The following is a 13,321-nucleotide window of genomic DNA, read 5'->3' as shown; positions in this document are numbered from 1 at the left end:
GGTGGGCTCCAATGTAACTGTAACCCAGGAGACTCTAGGCCAAGGGTGGGGGGTGGTCCTGTGAGACCAAAGGAGTCTAAGGCAGACTGGACAAAGCATCCATGGCTGGAATCTGCATGAGGTAAGTTTTTATAGTGTAGCAACTGAACTATCAACTATCTGTAGCCTTTCCCCTCCTTGCATGGCCAGCGTTCTAAGGAGATCAAGGTCTGCCATCCACATATTCTTTGTTACAAAGAAGATGCTCCAGGTTGGCCATCCCCAGAGCCCCTGACCTTGAATGACACATTCTTCTATATCTTCTGCTTGATGAGCTACAGAGGTAGGATGGGTTCTATATATTCTCAGGATAGTGATTAACAAAAGCATTCAGGATGTGCCTGTACAAACCAGCCATCTAGTGTATACCACACAGTTCCTCTCTCTCCTTTGCCTCCAAACTCCTATCCTGCTGGGATCTTCTGTCACGTTGGCTAAACTTCTATAAATTCTCTATCTCCTTTGAGTGGTCACCCAGTTTTGTGCTCTCCAGGTTCCCCCTTTCCTGATCATAGCAAAGGGAATTGAGGCAGGTTCACTCACTCCCTTGGATCCACAGTCTCCTCCCCGAGGTCCTATCCACACACTTTCAGATGCATATGTGGGTAGAAGTTGCCCAGGTGTCATGGTGTGCTATGCAGAGGCACATTTATTTGGTTATTGACGTACAATTAGTTGTAAATCAAAGGTAAGAAGAAAAGTAATTCATGCCACTGTGATGCTAACTTCACTCTAGAGAAGTCCATATTGTGCTTCTTGATCTGGGTGCTGTTTTCATGACAGTAACCAATTTACAAAAATTTATAAACATGCATCAAGCTGTATAGTTGCACATAGGTATACTTTTATACATGTATGCAATACTTCAATAAAAGTTAAATGTGATTCCATTATTCTTTAAGGTATGTAGCCAAAAAAAAAAAAATGAAAGCAAGGATTCATAGAGATTTACATACCTATGTTCATGGCAGCATTATTCACAACAGGCAAAAGATGGAAGCAACCCAATTCTCCATCAGCAGACGAGCAGATAAACAAAATGCTCTATATACGTAACACTGGAATATTATAAGCCATAAAAAGAAAAATTCTGATACATGCTATAATGAGGATGAATCTTAAGGACATTATGCTAAGTGAAATAAGCCAGTCTCACAAATACTGTATAATTCCACTTATATGAGGCAGGTAGAGTAGTCAAATTATAATGAAAGAAAGTAGAATGATGGTTACCAAGGACTATAAGGAGTTAGGAATGGGGAGCTATTGCTTAATAGGCAGAGAGTTTCAATTTTGCAAGATGAAAGGAGATCTGTGGATGGATAGTGGAGACAGCAGCAAAACAATGTGAATGTACCTAACCACTTTTAAGTTTGTTTTGAGAGAGGGAGGGAGAGAGAGAGAGAACACGCGTGCGAAGGGCAGAGAGAAAGAATCCTAAGTGGACTCTGCACCACCAGTGCAAAGCCTGACACAGGGCTCAAACTCACAAACTGTGAGATCGTGACCTGTGCCAAAATCAAGAGTCAGACACTCAACCGACTGAGCTGCCCAGGTACCCCATACTTAACTACCTTTAAATGGACAGTCCAGTGGTATTAAGATGGCAAACTCTTATGTGTATTTGATCACAACTTAAGTCAATGTAATAACCCATAAATAAATGTATCTTAATGATGTTATCAACTTACCTCTGGTAAACATTCCAAAAATTCACACCTCTTAATCGGGCTATTTTAAACCTTACCTTTTCAATCCTGGTGAACACAAGAAGTGGAAAAAGCCAGCAATGGACCCTCCCCAAGCCAGTAGGGTGAGATGTAGAACACTGCTTTCCACTCATGTGGGACCTCATTCATTCCATTTATACTGGCAACCCCCATGACTATAAATGGACATGCTTGGACATCATTCATCCCATTTATACTCACAACCCCCATGTGAAGAAAGCAGGTTAGATAGTTCCGTTACACTCATTTCACAGTTAGGAACACAGACCAAGAAAAAACAATCACAAAGGAACAAGATTCAAATCTTCTGATACCAAATTCAAGCTGGAAATCATCCTCCTAGGACCCTCAAAATTGTTACTAGACTTGAAAAGCAAATTCAGTTTACAAATTCATTTTTTTGCTTCTATTGTTCCCATAATAAAATGCTTTCTAGAATGCAGATATTTTTTATATGGTAAAAAAAAATTCACTTTTTGACTTGAAAACCTTTTATTTAATTTATACAAATAACTACTAAATACAAAAAGTAGATTAAAACAAAATAGTTATTTTTTTCTGGCAGAGTTTAAATGCACATAATGGATAATTCCGAAGAAAATGCATTTTCCCCACAGCGTTCAGGACTAAAATTCTACTGAAATCTTTGCTTCTAAATCAGTAATATATTCGGTGGTGTCACATGGGTAATGGCTAAATACATTTCTGCATATGAACTGAAAAAAGTTACAGTCTACACACATACAAATGTGAAGCACTTAAAATGTGAATTTAACTGATAATAAAAGAAAATGTCCATTTCAGAGTATAGTGTTAAAAACATTTCAGTAATAAAATCATAAGACCACATAAAAATAAGCTTTAACATATGCACGGAGCAGTTTTGTAAAAACTGCTGAGTGCACAAGTAATAAATAATTTGCAAAGTTGTGTATAAACAATTCCTAATGTTCAGCATCATTGTAAACATCCGCACATGTGTAAAATGCAGCAAAGTCTGACATTACATTTTGTTTTGCCAAATTGAATTCCTATTATCCAAAGACAGACCAGTGGAGTACGCAGCCAACGTTTTGGCAAGTTGGGTCTTTAAAATTAAGAGTAACAGTGCAAGTAAGGAATGCAAAGAATTCCTAGTGCAATAAAGAAGAGAAGCACAGGCAATATTGCTGATAAAAATTCACCACCTCCGTGAGTTTCCCATGGGGAGAGTCTAGGAGACTTGTGAAGGATCTGCAAAGCCACTGTCTTAATGCCCAGATCTCTTTTAGGATTTCTCTGTGTTCCTCCAGTTCCCCTACCTTTGCAACAGCGTCTGTCCCACATTAGTCTCTGTAGTGTGAACAGTTTGTGAAATGCCCAGTTCACAGTCATTGAGCGAGGTTAGGGTGGTTTTGGTGTCTCCCCCGCACGCGGCTGGGTAGAATGTCTGCCTCGTCAAAGCAGCCACTTGCGGAGGGAGACAGATGGATTCTGTTCTGACGGCCGGTCAGGCCAGCATTAGGTCCCAGCTGGACAATGACAACGACAAATCTTCCTTTTTGACACCGTGAAAATGTCAACAGTCCGTTTTCAATTTGTCTAGGGAATTATCAATTTTGGTCAAAGTCTTTTTGATCCGCAGAGCTGTGAGTCTCGCGGATGGGTTCTGATACCAGCATTCCTTCATCAGCTTGGCCAGAGAGGTTAATGTCTGAGGAGAAAGAAACAAACACCACAGTTAAAACAGTGGCTCTTCAGTGGCCCCAGAAACTGGGTGGATGTTAAGCGATGTTCCCGCCACCTTCTTTACACAAATAATCAAGGCCGTGACTGCCGGATACGGAGCTCCTCTTCAGTTTCATGAACCCTGGCCTCTGCACTCCTCCTTTCACCAGCTGATTTTTGAGGTAAATTACATGGGATGGGCTGCACCCCCTGATGCTTTATGTTTGCTAAAAGAGATCATGCTACCCCTGAGTTAATAATGAAATCTGCAGATGGAGTCATCTCTCCATGTTTCAGATTTGCTGCTCCCAACGGGAAGCAATAAGAATCTTGAGCCAAACAGCTTCTGTTTGGAGTTTCAGATATGCAGTGATGGAAAAGAGGTTCATCACTTGTTTTACTTGTGAAACTGCAGTCCTAGGGCTAGTGGCATAGTAATGAGTCTCCTAACTACTGGAGTTAGTCAATAGTTGAAATTCTTGTGAATATTATCATTTATTAGCAAGATCAATCAGAATGCTCTTTCAGCAACGAGACCGTTTTGTGAACCTACTCAATTAGGTCTAAGGCCCTTCTACAAAAAATAGAGAAAGCAATAGATAAGGCAAATCATTCAGGAGTTATGTTATTTGCTTGCTCTGGACTTTCACCTAGTAAAAAGGTGAAGATAGTTTTAGAACTAAGAAACTGACACTCTTACCGGGTCTGAGAACCATCTATTGGGTATGTTTGGCCTCTGTTGATCCACACAGACCACCTTTCTCATATCTTCAAAACTTGGGTCATTGGGAACCACATCATAAAATGGTGGCTTGTAATCCTCCACAATACCTGCACACATGGACAAGAATTGTGTTGGTTAGCAAGAGAGCAGAAGTCTCCCCTAGGATTTTACTGATCGGTGCCACAGATTATAATGTGGTAGGAAAAAGTACTGAATATCTTCTCTTCATGGTGATTCTGAAAGCTACAGAATAAGTGGAGAACAAGGTAATAAGTAATTATTCTTCCTCCAAATCTGCCTAGGAATTCTGTTGGAAGAAAATGTGGCTACTACTCATGTAATTACAATGTTGATAAAATGCTCCAAGAGTGCATATAAACAACTCTAGGATACCCAAAATGTAACAGAGGACAAAATTCCTCTGGTGATCAAAAAGAGACAACATTCTGGTACAAGATGGTGATATAGGAAGACCCTGCCTCATCTCCATGGACACCCCAAATCTACACCTATTTATAAAGCAATTCCTCTTGAAGAACTGAGTGCTGAATGAAAAGCTTCTGTACAACAAAAGACCACAGAGTATGGCCAGAGAGATGGAGACAAGGCAATGAAAGGAACCCCCCCACCCCCAACACTGTTGAACTACTGTGGGTAGAAATAGTACCGAGGGACCACGAACAGGTTGGTCTCCTCGGGGTACAGAAAAAAAATGCCAAAGTTTAAAAGATCAACTAGAATATAAAAGATCTAGCCCTACAACTCCAACAAATGCCAGGGGATCTGCTGGAACTCTCTCTGTCAGGGGCTGGTGTGAACACCACTCCTTAAGTGCCCCCCAACCTTGATAGTGCAGACAGGAGTGGGGTCTTGGCACCATTGCCAGGCTCCGGCCTTGGTGAGCCCCAGGCTCATAGCCTACACCAGTCCCAGCCATCCCAACCAAGGCAACCACACACTGAGACACCCCTGGTCAGCACTTACTATGGCTCCAGCCCTCTGGCTAAATTACCCAGGAACACTCCAGATCCATACCACTTAGGCTCCAGACAACTTACCAGGACCACCAGTACACAAGACCCTCGAGCCCCAAGCCTATACCTGTTTAAGCTCAAGCTAACCTAACAGGGTGCCCTCTGTAGCACAACACTTTAACTCCACTTACCTTGCCAGGAATCCCTCTGTAGGAGTACCCTGGAATAACCTGGCTTGCAGCCACTTTAGCTGTCCTGCAAGGATGCCTTCCATGCAGAGAATCCTAGGAACCCACAGCTGGCATCCTCTGACAGGAGAGCCCCAAGACTTCTGACCAATTCAGCTCTGGTCATCCCATCAAGGCAGCCCCAGCACAGATCAGACACAGCTCTGGACAGCCAACCAAAGTAACTAGACAGTCTCACAGGGGAGGACCATAAAATAGCCCATCCCTTCAAGTTTAGCTGTTCTCCCTAATTCATAGAAACACTGAAAGCCAAGCAAAATGAAGAGACAGAGGAAGATGCTCCAAAAGAAATAACGAGAGTGTACCTCAGAGAAAGAAGTAAATGAAATGGAAATAAGCAATCTACCTTGTAACGTGTTCAAAGGGATGGCCATAAAGTTGCTACTGAACTGGAGAGAAAAATGGATAAACTCAAGAAGAATTTCAACAAAGAAACAACCAGTCAGAGTTGAAGACACAATAGCTGAAATGGAATCTATACTAGAGGGAATCAACAATAAATTGGAGGATGCAGAATGGATCATTTATCTATTGGAAAGCAGCCAAGCTGAAAAGGAAAAAGGAAAAAAAAATAAGGATAAGTTAAGAGATCTCTTAATATCACAAAACATCTGCATTATATGGGTCCCAGAAGGAAAACAAAAATGGGGCAGAAAACTTATTTGAAGAAATAATAGCTGAAAACTTTCCTAATCTGGGGAAAACAGACTTCTAGGTCCAGAAGCACCAAAAGTCCTGAACAAGATGGAAACCAAGGAATTCCATACCATGACACATGATAAGTAAAATGTCAAAGAATAAAGATAAGGACAGAAGCAAATAGTTACATAAAAAGGGAAATACCATAAGGCTATCAGCTGATTATTCAGAAATTTTGCAGACCAGAAAGGAGTGGCAAGATATATTCAAAGTGCTAAAAGGAAAAAACTTCTAAAGTCAAGAATGGCTCTCCTTAAATTCTAAATAACCTTGCTGGGAAAGAGTTCCCAGACAAAAGTTAAAGCTCATCACTACTAAATAGACTTTATAAGAAATGCTAACAGGACTTCTTTAGGTGGAAAAGAAAAAGGAAAAAAAAAATAGAAGAAAATTATGAAACTAGATGACTATTATAAACGTGCCATATATAAATCTCACGGTAAATACAAAACATAAACCTATAATAGTACACAAGAAATACAAAGCCAAGCATTGCTAAAGAAAGTCATCAGTCACAAGGAAAGAGATCAAGAAAAGAAGAATGACAAAAACAACCAGAAAGCAATGAACAAAACGACATGGGTACACACCTATCAGCAAATACTTTTATTTTATTTTTATTTAAATTCAAGTTAGTTAGCATACAGGGTAGTAAAGGTTTCAGGAGTATAACCCAGTGATTCATCATGTCCACAGAACACCCAATGCTTATCCCAACAAGTGCCCTCCTTAATGTCCACCACCCATTTAGCCCATTCTCCCACCCACCTCCTCTACAGCAACCTTCAGTTTATTCCCTGTTATTTAAGAGTCTCTTACGGTTTGCCTCACTCTGTTTTTATCTTATTTTTCCTTCACTTCCCCTATGTTCATCTGTTATGCTTCTTAAATTCCACATGAGTGAAGTCATATATTTGTCTTTCTCTGACTTATTTTACTTAGCATAATATCCTCTCATTCCATCCACATTGTTGGCAAGGGCAAGATTTCATTTTTTTTTTTTTTATTGCTGAGTAATATTGTGTGTGTGTGTGTGTGTGTGTGTACGTACAGACGACCTCTTTATTCATCAGCTGATGGACATTTGGGCTTTTTCCATAATTTGGTTATTGTTGATAGCACTGCTATAAACATCGGGTTGCATGTGCCCCTTTGAATCAGCATTTTTGTATCCTTAGGATAAGTTCCTAATAGTACAATTGCTGGATTATACGACAGTTCTATTTTTAATTACTTTGAGGAACCTCCACACCATTCTCCAGAGTGGCTGCACCAGTTTGCATTCCCACCAACGGTGCAAAAGAGTTTCTTTTTCTCCACATCCTCGCCAAACTCTCTTGTCTCCTGAGTTGTTAATTTTAGCCATAGTGACAGGTATGAGGTGGTGTCTCATTGTGGTTTTGATTTGTATTTCTCTGATGATGAGTAATGCTGGGTATTTTCATTTTTGTTAGCCATCTGGATGTCTTCTTTGGAAAAATGTCTATTCATGTCTTCTGCCCATTTTGTCACTGGATTATTTGTTTATTGGGTGTTGAGTTTGTTCTTTATAGATTTTGGATACTAATGCTTTATCCAATATGTCATTTGCAATTGTCTGCTCCTATTACCTTGGTTGTCTTTTAGTTTTGTTGATTATTTCCTTTGCTGTGCAGAAGATTTTTATCTTAATGAGATCCCAATTGTTCATTTTGCTTTTGATTCCCTCGCCTCCAGAGACATGTCTAGTAAGAAGCTGCTATAGCCGAGGTCAAAGAGGTTGCTGCCTGTTTTCTCCTACGGGATTTTGATGGTTTCCTGTCTCCTATTTAGGTCTTTGATCCATTTTGAATTTTTTTATGTGTATGGTATAAGAAATTCCAGTTTCATTCTGCATGTCACTGTCCAGATTTCCCATGACCATTTGATGAAGAGACTGTCTTTTCTTTCATTGTATATTCTTTCCTGCTTTGTCAAAGATTACTTGGCCATACATTTGTGGGTCCTTTTCTGGGTTCTCCATTCTGTTCAATTGATCTATGTGTGTGTTTTTGTGCCGGTACCATACTGTCTTTATGAGTACAGCTTTGCAATACAGCTTGAAGTCTGGAATTGTGATGCCTCCAGCTTTGGTTTTCTTTTTCAAAATTACTTTGGCCTTTTTCAAAATTACATGGTCTTTTCTGGTTCCATACAAATGTTAGAATTGTTGGTTCTAGCTCTGTGAAGAAACACTATTGTTATTTAATAGGGATTGCATTGAATGTGCAGACTGCTTTGGGCAGTATCAACATTTTTAGCAATATTTGTTCTTCCAACCCATGAGCATGGAATGTTTTTCCATTTCTTTGTGTCTTCTCCAATTTATTTCATAAGCTTTTTACAGTTTTCAGCATATAGGTCTTTTACCTCTTTGGTTAGGTTTATTCCTAGGTATCTTATGGTTCTTGGTGCATTTGTAAATGGGATTCATTCCTTGATTTCTCTTTCTGCTGCTTCATTATTGGTGTATAGAAATGCAACCAATTTCTGTATATTGATTTTATATCCTACAACTTTGGAGAATTCATATCCATTCTAACAGTTTGTAGGTGGAGTCTTTCAGGTTTTCCATACAGAGTATTGTGTCATTTGCAAAGAGTGAAAGTTTGACTTGTTTGCCAATTTGGATGCCCTTTTGTTGTTGTTGTTGTTGTTGTTGTCTGATTGCTGAGGCTAGGACTTCTAGTACTATGTTGAACAACAGTGGTGAGAGTGGATATCCTTGTCATGTTCTTGACATTAGGGGGAAAGCTCTGTTTTTCCCCATTGAGGATGATATTACCTGTGGGTCTTTAGTATATGGCCTTTATGGTGTTGATGTATGTTTCTTCTAAATCTACTTTGTTGAGGGTTTTTATCATAAATGGAAGCCATACTTTGTCAAATGCTTTTTCTGCATCTATTGAAATGATCATAAGAGTCTTATGCATTCTTTTATTAATGTGGTGTATCACGTTGATTGATTTGCGAATACTGAACCAGCCCTGCAGCCCAGGAATAAATTTCATTTGATCATAGTGAATAATTCTTTTAATGTACTGTTGAATTTGATGTGCTAGGATCCTGTTGAGAACTTTTTCATCTAGTTTCATCAGGGATATTGGCCTGTAATTCTGCATTTTAGTGAGGTCTTTGGTTTTGGAATCAAGGTAATGCTTCACAGAATGAGTTTGGAGGCTTTTCTTCCATTTCTATTTTTTTGGAACAGCTTGAGAAGAATAGGTATTAACTCTGCTTTAAATGTCTGGTAGAATTCCCCCTGGGAAGCCATCTGACCCAAGACTCTTGTTTGTTGGGAGATTTTTGATAACTGATTCAGTTTCTTTGCTGCTTATGGGTCTGTTCAAATTTCTATTTCTTCCTGTTTGAATTTTGGTAGTGTGCGAATTTCTAGGAATTTGCCCATTTCTTCCAGATTGCCCAGTTTGTTGGCATATAATTTTTCATAGTATTCTTTTATAATTGTTTGTATTTCTGTGGTGTTGGTTGTGATCTGTCCTCTTTCATTCATATCTATTTGGAACCTCTTTTGCTTTTTTGAGAAGTCTGGTGAGAGCTTTATCAATTTTGTTTATTCTTTCAAAGAACCACCATTTAGTTTCACTGATGTGCTCTACTGGGTTTTTGTTTGTTTGATTCTATATCATTTACTTCTGCTCTAATCTTTATAATTTCCCTTCTTCTGCTGGCTTTCAGCTTTATTTGCTACTCCTTTTCTAGCTCCTTTACGTGTAAGGCTAGCTTGTGTATCTGGGACCCTTTTTGCTTCTTGAGATAGGCCTGAAATTGCTTTCCTATTAGGGCTGCCTTTACTGCATCCCAATGGGTTTGGACTGTCATGTTTTCTTTTTGACTTACTTCCATATATTTTTAATTTCTTTAATTTCCTGGTTTTTGAATTCATTCTTTAGTAGGATGTTCTTTAACTTCGATGTATTTTAGGGCTTTCCAAATTTTTTCTTGTGGCTGATTTCAAGTTTTATACCATTGTGTTCTGAAATATGCATCATGTTCTGAAAATATGCATGGTCTGATCTCAATCATACCTCAACCCCCTGTTGAAGGCTGATTTGTGACCCCGTTTGTAATGTATTCTGAAGAATATTCTATGTGCACTTGAGAAGAATGTGTATTCTGCTTTAGGATGAAATGTTCTGAATGTATCTGTTATCTGGTTCAGTATCCTTCAAAGCCAATTGTTTCCCTGTTAATTTTCTGCTTAGATGATGTGTCCATTGTTGTAAGTGGGATATTAAAGTCTCCCACTATTGTATTAAATGAGTTTGTTATTGATTTATATATTTGACTGCTTTCAAATTGAGGGCATATTTATAATTGTTAGATCTTCTTGATGGATATACACTTAATGATGATGTAATGCCCTTCTTCATCTCTTGTTAGTCTTTGTTTTAAAGTCCAGTTTGTCTGATAAAAGTATGGCTACTCCAGCTTTCTTTTAAAATCTAGTAGCAGGATAGATGGTTCTCCATCCCCTCACTTTTTTTTTTTTTTAATTTTTTTTTTCAACATTTTTTATTTATTTTTGGGACAGAGAGAGACAGAGCATGAACAGGGGAGGGGCAGAGAGAGAGGGAGACACAGAATCGGAAACAGGCTCCAGGCTCCGAGCCATCAGCCCAGAGCCTGACGCGGGGCTCGAACTCACGGACCGTGAGATCGTGACCTGGCTGAAGTCGGACGCTTAACCGACTGCGCCACCCAGGCGCCCCTCCATCCCCTCACTTTTGATCTGCCGGTGTCTTTAGGTATAAAATGAGTCTCTTGTATATAGCATATAGATGAATTTTTTAAAATCCATTCTGATACCTATGTCTTTTCATTGAAGCATTTAGTCCATCTACATTCAGAGTGATTACTGAAAGATATGGATTTAATGCCATTTTGTTACTTGTAGAGTTGGTGTTTCTAGTGATGTTCTCTGGTCCTTTCTAGTCTTTGTTGCTATGGTCTTTCTTTTCCCCTCCACTCCGAGTTCCTCTTAAATTTCTTGCAGTGCTGGTTTAGTGGTCACAGATTCCTTTAGTTTTTATTTGGGAAAATTCTATCTCTCCTTCTATTCTGAATAACAGCCTTGCTGGAGAAAGAATTCTTGGCTGCGTATTTTTCGCATTTGGTACGTTAAGTATTTCCTGCCACTCCCTTCTGGCCTGCCAAGTTTCAGTGGACTGGTCTGTTACTACCCTTATGTGCTTACCCTTGTAGGTTAAGGCCCATTTGTCCCTAGCTGCTTTCAGAATTCTCTTTGTATTTTGCAATTTTTCACTATATGTCATGGTGTTGACCTGTTTTTGTTAATCTTGAAGCGAGTACTCTATGCCTCTCGGACTTGGATACCTGTTTGCTTCCTCAGATTAGGAAAGTTCTCAGCTATCATTTGTTCAAATAACCCTTTTTCCCCTTCTTCCTGCTTTTCTTCTGGGACTCCTATTATGTTGATATTGTTTCATTTTATGGAATCACTAAGTCTCTCCTTGTGATCTAATAATTTCCTTTCCCTCTTTTTTTTCAGTTTCATTATTTTCCATAATTTTTTCTTCTGTATCACCTATTTTCTCTTCTTCAATCTTCATTATGACTGTATCTAGTCAGTATTGCATCTCAGTTATAGCATTTTTTAAAATCTCAATCTGACTAGATTTTAGGTCTTTGACCTGTGCAGTAAGGGTTTCTCTGGTGTCTTCTGTGCTTTTTTCAAGCTTAGCTAGTAGTCTAATGACTGTTGTTCTAAACTCTTGTCCAGATATATTGCTTATATCTGTTTTGAGCAAGTCCCTTCTTTTGGGGAAACCTTCTTCATCTTGTCATTTTGGCTAAGTTTCTGTCTTTTGCATGTTTTAAAAACTTGTTATATGTTTCCTGCACCTGAGAGTACTGCATTAAAAGGGATCATACACTGTCCTGGGCCTGGCACTTGAAGTGTTTCTGGTGTGTGTGGTGTATACTCTATTACTGTATTTTGGCTGCTCATTCCCACTGATCAGTCCTCCGCAGAGCTCCTCCTTGCTTGCAGTGGGGAGTGTTTGGCCTTTTAACTAGGTGTGCTTTGATTTTGTTGTTGTTTCTGTTGTTGAAATAAGCCTGGAAAAAGGCTGGGGGAAGCCTGATCCCCCTCCCCCCAAAAAGAAAAAGGGAACAAAAAAAACCAACCAGAGAATTGAAAAGTTATAGGGCTAATTCCAAAAAGAAAGGAAAAAGAAGGAAAGAAAAAAAGAAAAAGAATTAAAAAGAGAATCCAAAAGAGAGAAAAGGAAATGAAAAAAAAAAAACAAACTATGAGCCTGATTCTGAAAGAAAAAATAGGGCCAGGCTTAATTTTTCTTTTTTTCTATTTCCACCAGAACTACAGGTATCGTTTTGAAGTGCTCGATTTTCAGTACACTTGGTGCATGCAGGGTGCTGGCTGTCCTGATCTTCTGGAGGAGAGGCCTTCTGTTTTGGCTCAGTCTTGGCCCAGTAAATAAGCAGTTGCCAGACACAGGGGGTGGGGTTTGGTGTAAGCAGGTCCTGCCTCCATTAAGAGCCATACTGTGTTGCTCTCTTAAGTCCCACTGTGTTGCGGGGAAAAATGGAGTCACCTCAATCTCATGTTCCCAGACTGTTCAGGCAGCCCTCACAGAATAGGTAGGCCAGTCAGCTCACCCTGTGCCATAAGTTCACTGCTAGGATCAAAACCCAAAGCCTTAAAGGACCCAGCACCTCATGGATCCAACCCTCTCCTCTGAAGTAGAGCCTCTCCACAGTGTCTGAAGGCCTGTCCCTGAAAAACCATCCCACACCAGCACAGTGCATGGAATCTGTGGTGTAGCACAACTAAACGCAGCAAAGTTTATATTCCCTCTGGGTGCACCTCTGTCTCCTGCTGATGAAAGGCTTTTGGCTGGTGCCTGCAGTGTCTTTTGTCCTTGGGGAGGCAATATACCCTCTTCCAAAAGTACTCCAGGAAGGGTAATGTTCTCTCCCAATGAACCCAGGAGATCCCTACACCATGCTATGCACTGAGGGGCCAATTCCCTTATCCCCAGGAGCACGTGCCACAGCTCCATTCTGGAGAAAGTCATGCACCACCAGAACCTCAGAGTTTGAGCTCCAAATGCTGCTAGCAAAAAACAAATGAAAACAAAACAAAAACAAAAAAACCTGTGTTACTCAGTACTTCTT

The 13,321-nt window shown here is 39.7% G+C and overlaps 1 protein-coding gene across 4 annotated transcripts in view; it reads right to left on the bottom strand.

Moving 5' to 3' along the window:
• Positions 1-2,242: 2,242 nt before the first annotated feature.
• Positions 2,243-13,321, bottom strand: part of ACVR1 (activin A receptor type 1) — a 140,133-nt gene continuing 129,054 nt past the window's right edge. For all 4 annotated transcript variants that reach the window (XM_058715210.1, XM_058715208.1, XM_058715207.1 and 1 more), the window contains 2 exons: positions 4,177-4,307; positions 2,243-3,462 (listed from right to left, as the gene is read on the bottom strand). In XM_058715210.1, coding sequence (XP_058571193.1) covers positions 3,328-3,462; positions 4,177-4,307 — 266 coding nt within the window. In that variant the 3' untranslated portion in view covers positions 2,243-3,327. The remainder of the gene's footprint in view (positions 3,463-4,176; positions 4,308-13,321) is intronic.

Source organism: Neofelis nebulosa, chromosome 2, assembly GCF_028018385.1.
Source record: "Neofelis nebulosa isolate mNeoNeb1 chromosome 2, mNeoNeb1.pri, whole genome shotgun sequence".
NCBI classification, from domain to species: Eukaryota; Metazoa; Chordata; class Mammalia; order Carnivora; family Felidae; genus Neofelis; species Neofelis nebulosa.
The sequence above is the reverse complement of the archived record's forward strand: the minus strand, read 5'-3'. Positions and strand labels throughout refer to the sequence as shown.